General features: G+C 43.8%; 1 protein-coding gene across 1 annotated transcript in view; it reads right to left on the bottom strand.

Annotated features, from left to right (window-relative positions):
- Positions 1 to 18845, bottom strand: part of lsamp (limbic system associated membrane protein) — an 888177-nt gene that overhangs the window by 171840 nt on the left and 697492 nt on the right. The window contains 1 exon segment of the mRNA XM_034167919.1: positions 15395 to 15520. Within this exon segment, the coding sequence (XP_034023810.1) occupies positions 15395 to 15520 (126 nt within the window).

Here is an 18845-nt window from a genome sequence, read left to right on the forward strand (position 1 = left end):
AGGAAACAGGAAATGCATGGAACCATTCTCAAGCAACTGAAATCCTGTTTAAAATAACTGTAAAAAGGCTCTACCAGATGAGGTTCAGAAAGCCCTAGATGGAGTCGTGGGACTATCGAAAATGAATTGGGCTTTATACTCTGAGCATATTGTCACCATCTTGAAATCTACAAGAAAGAAAAACAAAAAGAAGAAGATGCAGCAAAATCCCTGCCCCACGAAAAAATTGGTGCAGATGCAGTTGGGAGAGCTAACCAAAGTCAAGAAAGAAAAAAACAAAGACCCCGGCAATCCAATGATGACCCCTGTTCCTTCTGAGTCGGCAAGCACAGGCCCTACGACAAACACTGCTGCCACCATACAGGCACCTGTGGTAACCAGCCACACAGAGCCCCCAAGGAGCAGCAGGGGAGCACTCCTACAGGAGAAGTCTCGGTACCAGTGGAGCATCACTATCACTACCATAGAACTGGCACACCCGGAAATGGACCCACCTACAGTCATGGGTGGAGAGGAGAGTCACGGAACTTTCAAGGTCAAAGAGGAGGGTGGCGAAGAGGATCTCGCCAACCTTCCTTGGAAGCAGATTCCAAACTCAGCTCCCAAGGAAACAGTCAAGCGGGACCGCATATGGGACCAACACCCCCAATAGGGGATCAACCCTCTAATGAGTGTGGGCTGTGGACAACCTGGACATCGAATGAGAATTGTCCAGCCCGACCTGGGTTGGGACCCTCTGCCTATTGGCAATAGGGATGCCTAGAGAAGACAGAGGGGGAAACGGTGGCATTGGCTATTCGATGATACCTAAGGAAGAGCCAACCGTCACTGTTAATATACAAAACAGAGATTTCCCTTTCATGGTGGACTACAGGTGCAACATACTCTTGCATAGGGAAAATGGCGCGCTCATCTCCCCTCTCTGGGTCTGTAATTAAGACCATCGGCTTCTCTGGGGAAAACTCAAATAATACCTTTTACACGCCCACTTCCTGTAACGATTGCAGGAAAAACAATTGAAGCACCCCTGTTATACTCCACAAATACACCTGTGAATTTGCTGGGAAGAGACATTTTATGTAAGCTACAAACCCAGATAGTGTGTTACCCATCAAGGACTGCAAATACCTTTCCTGACGAAGCACTCGCCACATTATGGTGTTATGGACATGGAAAACAAGGTCCGACCTGTGCAACCATGGTATACTGGCTGAAGTTACAACCAGAAAATTCAAATCTTCAACTGGAATGGGAAAAATGGAAGCCCTGGGCCGAACAACCACTATGAAGCATATATACACCTAGTTTACCTTTACATGTCAACCCTGATGTTCGATGCCAAAACAAGAACAAACTGACTATGCATGCTGCTGGGATGCATTGATGAATCAACGGCTGTTTCACATAACCACCACAGAAATTATTTAGGCCCCCAAGGGGCCGCAGCTTCTGTCAAGCTAACTTCAGCTGAACAACAATGGTATCAAGTGCCGAATGCCACGCCTCATGTGACCCTTTTAGTCTCAGAAAAGTACGAATCCCATGACCTAGGCCCAATGATAAAGACAGCCTCAGAAGTTGAAGAATGGCAAAACATGGAAAGTCCACAAGTACATCTGTCAAAGACCAGCAGTTTGTACGAATTAACTTAAAAGTAAATGATGAGGCTATAGCTCAAAAAGTGGGGCTCAATCCTAGACCAGAGGGACAGATGGTGTTATCGGCCCAACAAGAGAAATTGTTAGAGCAAATACCACAGTGGTGTGGTTCCAAAAGCAAAACAGATGTAGGACTAGTAAAAACAGCCTTACCAGTAAAAATAAAGTAAAACCGGGAGCAAAACTGCCTCACCAAAGGCAGTATCCATTAAAACCTCAGGCTATTGACGGCATAAAACCAGTAATTAAGGGACTAATGGCAGCTGGAGTTTTAATAAAACTGCAAGCCCATGCAATACTCCTATCCTACCCTATCCCTAAAACAATACCAAAGAGTATCGGCTGGTACATGATCTGCGTCCTATCAATGCAATAATAGAAATGGATGCACCTATAGTACTGATCCGCATACTATACTATCAAGCATCCCTGCTGGAGCAAAATGGTACACAGTAATCGATCTGTGTTCAGCCTATTTCAGTGTGCCTGTGCACCCAGACTCACAACATTGTTGTGCATTCACATTCTGGGACAACAGCTAACGTATACACGGCTACTCAGGGACTGAACCTGTCCCCAGCCATCTTTAACAAAGTCCTGGCTGAAGATTTACAACACCTTGACATACCAGTACATTGGTGCAATATAGGATGATCTCCTTATTGCATCAGAGACTCAAGAACAGTGTGAAAAAGATTCATTAATTGTATTGCATGCATTGGCAGATGGAAGGTCATAAGTAAGTAAGGACAAATTGCAGTTCTGCAAACAACAAGTAGAATACTTGGGAAGACAGTTGTGTGGGACCACGCGACGTATAGCCCCAGCCAAGTGGAGGCTATAGTCACGGCTCCCAAACCCAAACAGTGGGGCAGATGCTTTCATTCCTTGGGATGGCAGGGTACAGTCGGCCGTGGATTGTGATTATGCTATAAAAACTGCACCTTTGCGTGCCATGATTAGAGCAGTGGGGCAAACAAGCAATGCAGCTCTCCTCGTCTGGACAGATCAGGCAACGGGAGCTTTTGAGTCCCTAAAAACAGACATGCAATCTGCTTCCGCGTTAGGTAACCCAGATTATGGGAAACCTTTCCCATTTGTATTGTACTGAAAAAACTGGATATGCTTGTGCTGTACTAATGCAGGAAACAAATGAATGGAAAACAACCATTGGCCTATTATAGTACAAAAGCTTGACAACATTGAAACAGGATTGCCACCATGCTATCAGGGTCTAGCAGCAGCTGCCTTTGCATTTCAAAAAGCATCATCCATAATCTGGGACATGCAGTAACGTTGTACACGTCGCATCAGTACATGCCCTGCTAACCAGTCAACGTTTTGTCTTAACACCAGCTAGACGCACTGGATACGAAGTTGTGTTGTCCGCTCCAGAAATAACAATACAACGTTGTCACACGGTGAATCCCGCCACCAAATTGACCACACCGTTAGATGGTACTCCACATAACTGTGTGGCAGAGACAGAGAAATTTTTTGAGAGCCAGAGAACATTTGTATAATCACGCATAGATGCAGATCTAACCCTGTTCGTGGATGGCTCATGCTTTCGGGATGCCGCGGGATTGCATGCGGGTATGGGGATTGTTAAACTAAAACACGGATGGCGAAACCTTTGAATTACTGGAGTCCCAAGGAATTGATCAGCCTTGTTCAGCCCAACTGGCAGAAATCAAAGCCTTAACTATGGCTTGCCAGATAGCTAAGATCAACGTGTTAATATCTACACAGACTCAGCCTACGCTTATGGCGTATGTCATGTACATGCAACATTTGGAAACAAAGGGGATTCCTGAGAGCAGATGGCACCCTCGTCACTCATGGAGAAGCAATTTCCCAACTGTTACAAGCTCTCCAATTACCGTCTGAGGTAGCCATCATTAAATGTGCAGGTCATCAAAAGAATAATAACATCATAGCTCAAGGTAACAATCTAGCAGATGACGCAGCTCGCAAAGGAGCACAAGGAGAAAATATGTTTCCCCCTGCTAGCCATCCAAGATTGTGCCCACTGGTTTCACTTGACGCACTGATAGTGGCTCAAGTAGGGCCAGTGGAGAAGAAAAACGAATGTGGGTTAAACGAGGCGCTTATTGAGACACGCAGTCAGGGGCCAGCGGACAAGCTGTGGCGCAGTAGTCATGGACATTTGTGTTACCCACCAATTTATTACGACATGCAATCATTTGGGCCCACGGACCCGATCATTGTTCGCGAGTCCAAATTAGAACAAACTAAAAGCTGTCTGGTGGTCACCATATATGGCAGCAACAGTGGACCGTTTGTTGAATGAGTGTGAGGTATGTGCACAGTACAATGTCCGGAAATCATTCACAGCCCCTTTAGCCCACATTCCGGATCCCTGATGGGCCATTCAGACATCTTATGATGGATTTCATAGACATGGGAGCTGAAAATCGAGTTAAACGAATGAGATATGTTTTGGTTAGTGATATGCAGATTCAGCCGATGGATTGAGGCAGTAGCCTCTGCAAAGCAAGACCATTAAAACGGTAGCCAAATTCTTGTGCCGAGACGTCTTTCCAAGATTTGGCATTCCAGATACTATACTCATCTGACAACGGTAGGGGCTTTTGTAGCCAAGGTTACACAAGAACATTCAAACAATTGGGTATCAAACAGAAGTTTGGGTGTGTTTATCACCCCCAATCAAATGGGGCGGTGGAACGGGCTAATGGCATTTTAAAGAACAACTAGCAAAAATCATAGCAGACAGCAAATGGCAAACTAACCTGGCTGGATGCGTTGCCCGCTTGCTTTATTGTCAATGCGCTCACAAACTAACCGACTAACCCATTTGACACCATTTGAAGCTCTTACAGGTCGGCCGATGCCTATTCCATACCTGAGAGGACCCTACGAAGGACCATCGCTGGGAGCAGCTACAAGACGAATGGCATAATTATCTGAGACAGTTAACCCAAATACACAAAACTATCTTTTTGCAGGTCAAAGGTGCTACAGAAGACAGAGAAGCGAGATTCCACTCGAAAATCAGAGCATCCAGCCTGGTGATCTGGTTTACGTCAAGGTGTTCAAAAAGAAGTGGGACAGGGCCCCGCCGAGAAGGTCCTTTCAAAGTTATTCTTGCCTCACGTACAGCAGTCAAAGTAGACGGTAAGGACACTTGGTTTCATTTAAACCACTGCTGTAGGGTTGGTGGCCCAGCGCCCCTGCGGCCATCGGCAAGCTCGTCTTGGCAGAGCCGCCGGGCCAGGGGGGAAGCAGGAGAAGCCAGAGACCCTACAGCAGCACCGAGGGACGGCCACGCCTCCCTGCAGCCAGAAGAAGCACCGAGGGAAGGCCACGCCTCCCTGCAGCCAGGCGAACACTGGCCAAGGCGCTCACAGAGACTGATTGAACAAAGACGACGCACAGCTTCAGAGAGTAGTGGATCCCGGCCAGATAGAGCAGCGACAGACTCAGATGCAGACTCAGAAACAACTGGAGACGCAGGCCAACAGACAGACAGAAATACAGACCGACAGATAGACAGGCCACAGGAGACATCAGACTCGGACAGCAACTCAGTAGATTTACCGACAGAAGAACCGCAGGAAGTTACAACCAGGACAAAGCACAGATACACCACACATCCCTAGTGACAGCTCATCTAGTGACGGCTCACTTAGTAGCACATCTAGTAGCCACATCTCAACAGTCATCAGAGCAATGATTAAGGAATTATTCAAGGGATTGACAATACTACTGGTGGTCAGTCTGGGAGAAAAAAGACATCCAAAACATACAACGGACTGTGCCGTGGCCATGGCCGCAATAGCAGCTAAACAAGGCATTCTAAACACAGGAAAAACATATAATTGGTATACATTAAATCAAAAGCCTACAAGAACATAGGAATACAGGAAAGCTGGGGATTACATATTAGGCGAAGCCATTAGCATCAAATGTGAAGAGGAGGGAACACTCAACATAGAGGTAATTTGTGATAAAAGAGGATGCAGGGAAACCAAGCAAGACGTAACTGTTACAGTACATGAAGCCACAAAATGGGTAAAAATCAACCAAGGAAAAAGAGGACAATTAGAAGCCTAGAAAACAAGCAGTCACTTAGGGAGATGGGATCCCAGTACAGACCTAGCCCGCACACAAGGGTTGAAGACCAATTTATTTTACCAATGGTTGAAATTTTCGGCTAGGCAGATCAGTGAAAAGCCTTGCATAGCCTGTCACCGGAAAGGTGTGATACCTCAGGCTAAACCCCTACCTGATATCAACAACTGTTATAGGAGTCCCCAACATAACTCAGACCAAGCAGAATGCTATACACAATGTGTTATGAAAATGGCAGTAGGTGATGAAAATATGCTGCCGACAGTAAACTTTGTCCAGTGCCCCCTAAGTACAGAAGGAACCGTTCCACCTATGATTAAAATAGAGAAAGGGATGATACACCCATTCTGTATAGCTAAAGGCTTAGTAGCACAATACATAAGCGATTGGCAGGTAGGGACGACCCAGCCAAAACACCAATACAGTGTATGCAAAAGCAGCAAGAATACAAACCGGGCCAAAACAGCATGGAACAATTACCGTCTGTCACACCCTGCCAGCAGCAGGCATACAGTGTGAACAAATAGTACCGGCCACAGGGGGGTCTGTAATTGACTGAATCTCACCATGCTTCATGGGTATCTACTCCAAATTTAGCTAAGGGAACGGTACCCTTAGCTGACATCTTTTGGATATGCGGACAAAAAAGGAAACTCCTGTCATCGCTGTCCCAGAATTGGAAAGGCCTTTGTGCTCCTGTGATGCTCACAGGAGCAATAACAGTAATTGAAAATGCCAAATTCAATACAACCCATGCCACAGAAACTTCGTAAGAAAAGAGGAATAATGACGTTTAAAACAGACTACAACATCACAGTAAGAAACGGGATACCAGAAGGGATACCCCGACAGTTAGAAGCCATCAGACAGTAGCAGAGTTAACGCAAGATGAAGATGCGGATAAATGGGGATTGGCATTGGCTCTGTTCGGGGTTACTCCCAAAAATCCGTTCTAGGTTCCAGGAGGTGCAGTGGATTAATACTTGTGTATAATCAGCAAAGATACCTGAACTGGCATTGGCAGCAGTAGGAGTCTTAACCGAACAACTGCACGCCACCTCGCTAATGGACAATGCAAATAGATTAGCTATCGAGATGATGATGGCTGATGAACAAGGAGTTTGTATTATGATCAAAGCCAACCGAATGTTGCACAGCTATTCCCATGCGTACAGGGGAAGACGGAAAATTGACAGAGCTCTTAATCACACTTGAGGAGATGCAACAGGAAACTGTTAAGTACTCCATAGGAGGGAGAAATGAAACTGACGATTCTGGATACATTGTAGGGAATGGAATGAATATTGGCCCACTATTTTCACTGTTTGGGACTATAAGGAGAGGGTGGATATCATGGAAAGACTGGTTATACCAGATAGGTGTAATCTTGGCACTAACAGGGGTGGCGGTCTTGATGGTAATATGTTTTGGTATTCCCTTGATAAAATTCTGGTCAATAAATTGATTTCATCCACAGTAGGACAGCTCCCACTGTTAGCCATCCGAGCCCTAGAAGAAAGCACAAACGAACAGACAGAGAACCAGAATATATGGAAATGGATGAAATACCAATTATCCTCCCCGACAGCCCCCAGCTCCATAATATTGTGGCGTATACCCCAGATAGGGAGGACTGGGATGGACCGTGCTTGGTGATATTGTAGACGAGGAAGAAGACATGCACGCACATTTACATTCACACACATGCACCCACAAAATGAGGGATAGGATAGACAATATCTGAAAGAATGACATGGAGCTGTAATAATGAACGTATATGTATATTACTAGGACACAGGAGTATGGCTGAGAGACCAGACTCCCTGATCAGGGACCTATGCCTGATCTGCCTCTATCAAGTCTGATTGGACTCTCAGAACTGTTTGGAGAAGAGGATATACAGGAGGGATGGTCGAGACATGATTGGTCGCCACAGCCGCCTTCCATCCAGCAGCTAAACCAGTTGGCAACAGAAGGATCTTCATCGTTCCAGCACCTGGCGATGACGGCTTCACAGAATCTGCCTGCAGCAAGAGTCGGCCCGAGGACTCCACCATCACCTGAAGGACCCTTTGGACTCAGGAACACACCCCTTCCGCAGATGCCATGGAGACAGTCACATGTGCCAGTGGCAACGATACCCTCCAGGGGAGGCAGCCAAGGTCGGCCATATGCAGCAACCGCCCGAGTGCATCCTAGACCCAATTCACTGCTAGGCCCTGTCCCCAGCTTTCCACCCCCAAGGCAGGAGAGATATTCTGATCAGCCCAGTACCTCTGGAGGAGGATCAGCAGGGGTAGACCTTAGCCGAACTCACCCACCAGGACAGAGGGGAACTTTGTACAGGCTGCTAAATGCCCAGAGTGTCCCACCCACTTGCCTGTGCGACATCAACAATACTCCCCCACACACGAAATGCCTTCCCCCTTGTACTTCCTGTCCCTGGACTGCACAACCTTAATCTGATCATGGTCACCCCACAGGACATGGCAATCTTGGTTCGAGAGCTTCGTCTTCCACAAGAGTCTGTTCCAAAAACCTTGGAGCAGCTCCTGCCCCTCACAAATCACATTCCCCATGAGCTATTTGAGGAAATCATGCCACAACTAAGTCAGACAGCTGCATACCTGGTCAGGATACACCGTGACAATGCCAACATCTCTTGTGCTCAGGAGGGCCTCCATACTCAACTGTGTGGTCTTCAGTCTAGTATGGACATGCTAGCCTGCATGATGGAGCATATGGAAAGGGAACAGCTAGGGCTGGCCACCACCACCCTGAATGTGGGCAAGAATTCTCTGGGGGCCCTGTACAACCTGGCCAAGCAGCACAAGGAGCTGGAAAGATCCATCAGAGAACTGCACGACTGTCTGAAAGCCAGAATTCCTGATCCTTCCGCCACTACCCCTGAAAGGCCAACCTCCCCATGTTCCCCAACTTCTCCCAAAACTTCAGATGCTGAGTAAATGCTGAGGAGCGCGGACTGACGTAATGGCACTGAACACGGACTATGATCTTGGTTCTTGAGTTTGAATTGCAGACTGGTTTCAGAAATCTGAGTGTAAATAAAACAAAGAAGGATATATGTTAGTAACGAAGGTTGGGTAAATGTCTGTCCTTACCATCATCTGCGTAACACAGATAAAGCTAAATGCATACACATAGATATCACATTGCAAAGTTATAAAAAGGGGACCCTTACATGGCGTGTTTGTAGATTTAGTAGTAAAGATGCACCATAGGGACCCCTTTTTTCTTAAATTATAGCATGCCTCAAGAGACATGCATCGCCTAAATTTGGCGTCTAGCCAAAAAGGGCATTAGAAAACAAGCTGAAAAAGAAGAAAAACAAAGTGGAGAATGTTGAGAAATGGCCTATAATGAAAACCATTATATGATTGACTAAGGCAAATGACTTAAGGATGGACATGAAGGGAAACCATTTATTGTGTTTATCATTTAACTAGACATAGCTGCGCTAACCTTAGAATAGTTTCTTGATTGGTTGACTAAATAGTGGTAACGTAGGGTTATTTGATGCATTTAAATAATAAATGTGTGACGCTTTAACAAAATAATATGTAGAACCAAGTATAATGGGTTGGAGCCTCTGGTTGAGTGAGTCAATAGATGCCAGAAGATGATTGGTTGCACTGATGTCAATGTAAAGCCTTTACTTTGCCATGATTAAGAAGTTGCTGTAACTTGTTTTATGTGGCCATTTTAAGTGCCTTGAATTACACCAAAACTCATTGTTTGAATGTCACCTTGCGTTGATATAATCCGGCTAATTGCTCACCTTGTGCCTTAGTATGTAGGTTCACCTGCACTGCAATATATTTACCGTGTGAAGTATCACTGATATTCATATCCACACCAGAGTTATCAGTAAGTCGAGTGATGTGTTTTTCTTTTTTATGCAATGCACAAATGAGGATGTCTTGTCAGTAAACAACCCAAGAGTATAGTTGATGTAATGGGACTCTTTCGAGTCCCAGAGGAGGGACTGTAGAAGAATTTTTAGGTCCATATTTGAACTGTGATGAACTATCAAGTGTCCTGATCCGAACTGTATGTCCTCTGGTTGAACTAGCAGGTGTTCAACCCAAAAAAAGGGCTTTATTAGTCATCAGTCTGTCAGGGGCTTTCCAAGGCCTTTTAGGTGCTTTCCCGCAGGCCACGTGCCGGGGCCTCAGGCCAGCTGCACGTGTGGCTGAGGCCACGTGCGGAGGGGGCCTCAGGCCAGCTGCACCTGTGGCTGAAGGTCTTTTAAAAAAATCAGTTGTAAATCCTTCACGTTTTAATGGGAGCGTTTGTCACATTGAAATAATGGCCTAACACCTGCTTAGGGTTCACTAGAGGACGCTTCCAATAGAAAACCATGTCTTAGGAATGAATAAATAAAAAAGTTGAAGGAGGAGCGATGCCCGCAGGTCTCCAATAAATAGATGAGCGCGGTTGTCACTTATTCAGTCTCTCTAGAGGACTCCAGGTTTGTCTAAGCTTTGTGTCGAAGGCTTAAATAAACGTAAAAACTCTGTGCATTTTATCTTGCTTAAGGCCTGAATTATTCTAAAGTGTTGTGTCATTTTCTAGCATATCACTTGCAATAGTTTGTGTTATCTAAAGACGACATCCTGAGAAGACTAAAGACGAGCCGCGGACACCCGCTGGACAGGACGCCAGTCTGGCACAGGGCCACATATAGACAAACACAGGGAGAGCATACAAACTCCAAACAGAAAGGCCACAAGTAGGAATCGAGCCCATGACCTTCTTGTTGTGAGCCAGCAGTGCTAACCACTAAGCCAAAGTGCTGCTGCCCCAACAAATCTGTCTCCTTTAACGGAAACACTTGAAAGAGGAAGAAAATATACCTAGCCATGATTTTAACTCTTCCAGGTGCAGACAACAGATGTATTTGATGAAAAACGTCTGGAGTGGTGACAAAATGATGCAGTAATTGATAAACACACACAAACAGAAAAACTCTCAATCAGCGCAAGGCTGGTATCAAACTGCAATTCTGTCAACTTAAGTATCTTCATCCATCATGCGACAAGCTTATCAGCAGCTGGAGACATTTTTCTTTTCTCTGAAATTGGATTAAATCCCAGAGCAACAGTATTTCCTCCATCTGAGGTACACATATACATGGACAGACTTATCTACACAAGGCAACATGTGCATTTATTGTACCTTGTGATGGCAGATACACACATTGTCAAATTGTTCTTACATGGCAGCCAGGCATGCAGCAATATCTTGGTGGTAAAGTAAAAATATTCTTTTAAAAACCGGCAACATCTGCTTCTGAAAAATGAAGCCAACACGGAAGTCTTGCAGTACCTTGAATGGCCATTTGAGGCTGGTTCCAAAAGTGAGGCAATCTTCATAGATCCCCATTTTATAATCCCTAACTTTTCAACAGAAAGAAGCATGTTTACAGCCTGGTAGCAAAATAAATAAATAAATAAATAAACATAAAAATAAAATAAATGAATAACCGTTACTATAGCTAGTTTCTTCATTCATAACAACAGTTCAGGGGTAATTTTTTTATATAACCTATATGTTTAAGCTATTTAACCCATAAAGCTATGAATAATTAGGGGCATGATAGATTTGAGTGAGAGCCAGTGTGTGTAGGCAGGTCCAGGCAGCCAACAGCTAATGGAGGTAGCTATCAGTAGGCGCTAACTGCTATGGACTTGACTATGTTTGTCCTTTCTGAGCATTTTTTTTTACAAATAGCTGACATCATAAGGCTTGCTGTGCAGTTAATTCTACTAACAGACCATCTAAGAAGTCGGTGGTCCAGTATTTCCGCCAAATAAAATTTTTCACGTTATTTCATTTGTATCAATCAATCAATCAATCAAGTTTATTTCTAGAGCCCTTTACAACACTCAAAGTGACCAAAGTGCTTTACAACAAAATTTAAAAACAAAACATGATAAAAACAAATATCCAGCAGTAAAACCATTACAAAAACAATTAAATAAAATATGCATAAAAACATTGAATAACATAAAATAAAGCGCCATCATGCTACTGAGTGTTAAAAGCCAGCCTGAACAAATACGTCTTGAGCCTGGACTTAAAAAGCTCCAAGTCAGAGATGATTCTCATTTCTGGGGGCAATTTATTCCAAAGTTTGGGCCCAGCAACAGAGAAGGCCCGATCACCCCAGCGTTTAGACCTGGACCTGGGCACCTCCAGTAAAAGCTGATTTACAGACCTCAAAGACCTGTTTGAGACACGAGGATGCAAAAGCTCAGTCAAATAAGGAGGGGCCAGGCCATTAAGGGCTTTAAAGACAAACATCAAAATTTTAAAATCAACCCTAAAAGAGACTGGAAGCCAGTGCAAATTAAAAATAACTGGGGTGATGTGTGATTGTATATTAAGTATCAATAGCTTGGTGATGTTTTGCCACTGTTACACTGTGGTTACTGAGTCAATATATTCATATTTTTTAATACCCACACCCAAGTCATCTGTTGTGAAAACCACTGCCCAGTCTGCAAATAAATATGCATTAATTAAATACCTGAACCAAGATTATCCTGTTGGCTTTAGATTGTTTGGTAACTCCCAGATGGAGGGCCATGTCTGGGCTTCATTTACCCACCACCAGCCCACACTAGCCTTCCCTATGCTCTAGCTCGTTACCTATTTATGGGTTGGTTGGGAGTTAGGCAGAGTGAGGAGCTGCCAAGATGGTAACATTTGGAACCACCCCATTAAGCTTCAAACCAGTTCTTTAGAAAACCGATAGGTGATATTGTGTAGGGTTTGTCCAGTATACGAGGTCTGTCCATAAAGTATCGTACCTTTTTATTTTTTTTTTAAACTAAATGGATTTGATTCATATGTTTTCATGTCAGACAAGACACGTCACGTATGATTACATCAGCCAAGCTTGAACCCTCATGGGCATGCGTGAGTTTTTCCACGCCTGTCGGTGACATCATTCGCCTGTGAGCACGCCTTGTGGAAGGAGTGGTCCCGCCCCGTCGTCGGATTTTCATTGTCTGGAAATGGCGGAATGATTTGGGGGTTTTTTCCATCAGAATTTTTTCAGAAGCTGTTAGAGACTGGCACCTGGAAACTATTCGAAAAATTTTATCTGGCTTTTGGTGAAAATTTACGGGCTTCACAGAGAATAAGGTCTGCGCGCCGCGCTGCGAGCTGCTACGACACGGCACAAGCCACCGGACCATTTCTGAGCTGATGGCTCTGTGGATACGAGACCGTCGTGTGCTCTTTCTCTGGTTATCACAAGAGCTGGACATCAGCCATTTTCCGGCAGATTTCACTTTTAACAAGAGATTTTGTCATGGAAAGCCACGCGTAAAGACCGATTCGCTTTGGAAGCAAGACAAAGGAACACCTCCGTTTCGGTGTGTCAGAGGACAAGTTTGGACATGTCCAGCTCTCCACAATTTCACTGATACTTACTGGACTGGTAAGCATTGAAAGCCGAGATAGACATGTCCAAACTTGTCCTCTGACACGCCAAAACGGAGGTGTTCCTTTGTCTCGCTTCCCAAGCGAATCGGTCATGATGCGCGAAGCCTCCGCACGGCTTTCCATGATAAAATCTCTTGTTAAAAGTGAAATCTGCCGGAAAATAGCTGATGTCCAGCTCTTGTGATAACCAGAGAAACTGCACACGACGGTCTCGTATCCACAGAGCCATCAGCTCAGAAATGGTCCAGTGGCTTGTGCCGTGTCATCGCAGCTCGCAGTCCTTAAGTGTTCTTAAAGGGGTCCTTAAAGCTGTACTACCAGATCTTATTCTCTGTGAAGCCCGTAAAATTTTCACCGAAAGCCAGATAAATTTTTTGAATAGTTTCCAGGTGCCAGTCTCTAACAGCTTCTGAAAAAATTCTGATGGAAAAAATCCCCAAATCATTCCGCCATTTCCAGACAATGAAAATCTGACGACGGGGCGGGACCACTCCTTCCACAAGGCGTGCTCACAGGCGAATGACGTCACCGACAGGCGTGGAAAAACCCACGCATGCGCACAAGGGTTCAAGCTTGTCTGACGTGAAAACATATCAATCAAATCCATATACACTCAACAAAAATATAAACGCAACACTTTTGTTTTGCTCCCATTTTGTATGAGATGAACTCAAAGATCTAAAACTTTTTCCACATACACAGTATCACCATTTCCCTCAAATATTGTTCACAAACCAGTCTAAATCTGTGATAGTGAGCACTTCTCCTTTGCTGAGATAATCCATCCCACCTCACAGGTGTGCCATATCAAGATGCTGATTAGACACCATGATTAGTGCACAGGTGTGCCTTAGACTGTCCACAATAAAAGGCCAGTTGCAGTTTTGTTTTATTGGGGGGGATACCAGTCAGTATCTGGTGTGACCACCATTTGCCTCATGCAGTGCAACACATCTCCTTCGCATAGAGTTGATCAGGTTGTCAATTGTGGCCTGTGGAATATTGGTCCACTCTTCTTCAATGGCTGTGCGAAGTGGCTGGATATTGGCAAGAACTGGTACACGCTGTCATATACGCCGGTCCAGAGCATAACCCCACCGCCACCATGGGCCACTCGATCCACAACATTGACATCAGAAAACCGCTCACCCCACACGACGCCACACACGCTGTCTGCCATCTGCCCTGAACAGTGTGAACCGGGATTCATCCGTGAAGAGAACACCTCTCCAACGTGCCAAACGCCAGCGAATGTGAGCATTTGCCCACTCAAGTCGGTTACGACGACGAACTGGAGTCAGGTCGAGACCCCGATGAGGACGACGAGCATGCAGATGAGCTTCCCTGAGACGGTTTCTGACAGTTTGTGCAGAAATTCTTTGGTTATGCAAACCGATTGTTTCAGCAGCTGTCCGAGTGGTTGGTCTCAGACGATCTTGGAGGTGAACATGCTGGATGTGGAGGTCCTGGGCTGGTGTGGTTACACGTGGTCTGCGGTTGTGAGGCTGGTTGGATGTACTGCCAAATTCTCTGAAACGCCTTTGGAGACGGCTTATGGTAGAGAAATGAACATTCAATACACGAGCAACAGCTGTGGTTGACATTCCTGCTGTCAGCATGCCAATTGCACGCTCCCTCAAATCTTGCGACATCTGTGGCATTGTGCTGTGTGATAAAACTGCACCTTTCAGAGTGGCCTTTTATTGTGGGCAGTCTAAGGCACACCTGTGCACTAATCATGGTGTCTAATCAGCATCTTGATATGGCACACCTGTGAGGTGGGATGGATTATCTCAGCAAAGGAGAAGTGCTCACTATCACAGATTTAGACTGGTTTGTGAACAATATTTGAGGGCAATGGTGATATTGTGTATGTGGAAAAAGTTTTAGATCTTTGAGTTCATCTCATTCAAAATGGGAGCAAAACCAAAAGTGTTGCGTTTATATTTTTGTTGAGTGTAGTTTAAAAAAAAATAAAAAGGTACGATACTTTATGGACAGACCTCGTATATCCAGTTTGTGCTCTTAACATACATTGAGAAATCTTTGCTTTTTAGGTCAGTTAAAATAACTTTCACACAATGAGTCTGGTAAAGCACTTATCAAGCACGCATTACAGTAAAGAGTTAAGGGTTTGTTCTTACCTGAAGGATTGAGCAGTCGCCAGGTAATTGCAGGGTCTGGCCTTCCGCTGGCCAAACAACTGAGTGTCACATTACTGCCTTCATTCACTGTGATGTCTTCTGACACTCTGTAGATGTTAGCTGGAACTGGAGACAAAAGATGTGGCATCAAGGTTGGATTGCTCTCAGCTGTTAGCACATTAATAGTCTCAGTTTGAATGATCAAAGATAGAAAACACAGATGTCAGGGTTTAAATTCTGCACTGTATGTGAATGCAAACAAATTCTGAACATCATTTATCTAACCCTACTTCCAGTTTTGGAACCAGGGTCTGAACTTTTCTGTTCACTAGCAACCTTGCAAATTACTTTGTCTTAAATGGTTTAGGGTTAGGATTAGATTAAAGGTTGAAGTTTAATTTTTTTACAATCCATAGAAAATGTGGAAATTTGAAAAATACTGCATCTCGCCCACAGCCCTGCAGACATCAGGAAATCTTGCAAAGTAGGAGCCAGGCCCAGAACTAACACCAGAATATTTCACATTCCCACACTGTGCAGAAAATTTGCACACAGAGTTTGGAGAAGCTGTTTTTTGAACACAGTATTGAAACGGAGTGGCCATACGCCCAACTGTTGGTTCAATAAAGTAAATACGCGAGCATATATGCCCAACCACAACTGACCAATGAGGGCGCTTGTAAGATCACTTCTGGTTTCAACACGGGAGGGAAAAAAGGCGGACATTTGTAACAACAAGTGCACTTGGACCACTTGGACACCACCCATGCACTATATAGTTTATTTATATATATATTTTTTTAATTTGTTAAATTTGTTTTTCAATTAGGTAATTGCACAGCTGAACACTTTGTATAAAGGGACATAAGGTGCACTGACACATGCTTGACTTTGATTCATGCACTTGCACGCACGTCGTCCTGACAATCCACCCGCTGTGTTTCCCAGCTTGACGGCGTGCTTTGTTCCACCACCTGGCACATGCTCTGTGCTTGATGCTGCGTATATAAAATAATTATTTTGTAGCGGATTAATCATTTTTTCTGCATGTTGTCTGTTGAAAACGGCTTCCTAATCGCTTCCTAAATCACAGAGGACTGCTTCAGCAGTGCCGTTCGGGTGTGCGCACACTGAATAAGCTGGAGAAAGCCTTTGGGGCTGTCTAAAAAGGTAATTATTTGTCATGTTTACATTGTCATGGCTTGGTAAAACAGTTGCATGTTCTTTCCTTCTTGTCTCCAACTGTTAAAGTATGTTTATGATAGATTTAACATCTTGTTAAAATCCTTCAGACCAGCTGTGCTCTGATGCGATCTGCTGACGCAATCACTCGCTCTGTTCACTTCTTCTTTACTCCACTTGACTACCTGCACTTCATGTTGGCAAGCAAATCGCACCATGTAGCACGACATTTATGCATGAAGGATTTCTTGAACATTTCAAAATTCTGTTTGCACACACCGGCGTCCCTCTCACATTCAGTCTGCACCCGTTAAAACCAAGTTAACTTTCCTGCATGACACAGGTCGTCCAAGTGCATGAATCAAAGTCATGCACATGTCAGTGCACCTACAGTCCAGCCCTCATTTGACTCTTAACAGGATAAGACACCAATAAATTGATAGATAGTTCCATGACAAGTTGCCTTAATATTTAAGTTTTTAATTTCAAGTCAATTTCAATTTATTTAATTTATGTAGCACCAAATCACAACAAAGCTGCCTCAAAGCGCTTAACATGAGTAAGGTCTAACCTTGCCAACCCCTAGACAAGCACACAGGCGACAGTGGTAAGGAAAAACTTCCTCTGATGATAATGAGGAAGAAACCTCAAGCAGACCAGACTCAGAGGGGTGACCCACTGTTTAGGTCTTTCTAACAGTTACAAAGTTTTTCCAAAGTTTTACAAAGCTGAAGAAAGAGAAAACAGGAAATCAAGGTGCAATTGTTGAGATGACCTCACAAGCATTTAAGCCGCAGGCAGGGGGTCATCCAGCGGCCTGAGGTGCAGGGCAGGCATACATCCATCATGCCATCAGTGGGCCTGTCGCTGCGGAAGTTTTTTCCAAAGCGCAGACTGCAGTGTGCTGCTTCAGTCTCAGGACATTTTTTTCTCAACTTTTCTCAACTTTTTCATCTTTACAGTGTATTTAACAATTTAAATGCAAACCGAATCTCACCTTGATTGTTTAAGTGAAGGCAAGATTTCACAAAAAAACTTTAGAGAACCATACTTTTCTTATTGATTTATAGCCCTCAGAGGTTCTTACACTAAACTTTCTCAACACAGGAACCAAACAAGCAATTTAATCTCCTGCCCCGGGACCTGAGCTCATGAAAAAAAGATGGTCTCTCTCGTAATGTAGAGTACCCACCAGAAGCTTGGATTTCAACTTCATACATACACTTTCAGAAAAGTAGACTTTAATACACAAATCAAAGTTTAAATGAAAAATGTTCCTCATGTGTGTTTGACACTGATGCCCAAACGCTGAGTGATTTCATCTGAACACAGTGTTTGATCATCCCTGCTTGCGATCGCTATCTGCTCTGCACTTTTCCTGCTTCCACTCCCACATCAATAAACAGAAACCTACAGAGAGGGAGAGAGAAACCTTTACCCCAGCAAAAAAAAAAAACAAAAACAAAACAACTCTGATGAATTAAGAAGGTACAATCTGTTTTAAAGTGAGTCAGCAGCTAAGATGTAATCAATCATGAGGAATGTAGACCATATACATCGCAGTTTTCACCAACCCTGGGTGAATTGGTTTGGATAACATATCTCATATGCAGATATGAGAGGAGAATTACAAATAACGATCAATGACTTTGGTAAAGGATGAATGGTGGAGCACGAAGAAAGTAGGTAAATAAAAGAAGAGGAACTTTCTTTCCACTTTACCCATAATAAATTGATGTACCATTAATCTCAGTCAAAGAGGGCAGAGTTTTGCTTCAGTTTGTCTTGTTGCTAGTACGATTAACTGGAAAGTTAAACTTCGAGTGCCGTCAACTTTTTTTTTCTGACTTAAGTTTGCCACTGCTTTAATTTTGTTCCTACAAAATTAATGAACACTAATTAATGAACACTGGAGAAGGGGTAGGATTAAATAAGTTATACTTCTTCCTAACCCTTTTTAGACATGTTGAAATGGGTGTACGTGGATTCATATGTGTGTGTAGGTATATTATATGTGCATAGTATGGGTATAAAAACAGGGTATGAACATTAGGAAATTATTTATTTAATTTACTATTGATTACCTTTATTTATTTTATTTGTAAATATTCACAAAAGGAAACATGAAAATAGAAATGGGAAAAATTTATGAGTATGTGTATATTTAAATATGTTTATATGTAGGTATGTATGTAGGAGTATACGAGTATGTATAGATATATTTAAATCTCTTTGGTGTTAAAGATGTGGGTGTATTTATAATGTTTTA

Source organism: Thalassophryne amazonica, chromosome 4 (genome assembly GCF_902500255.1).
Source record: "Thalassophryne amazonica chromosome 4, fThaAma1.1, whole genome shotgun sequence".
Lineage (NCBI taxonomy): Eukaryota > Metazoa > Chordata > Actinopteri > Batrachoidiformes > Batrachoididae > Thalassophryne > Thalassophryne amazonica.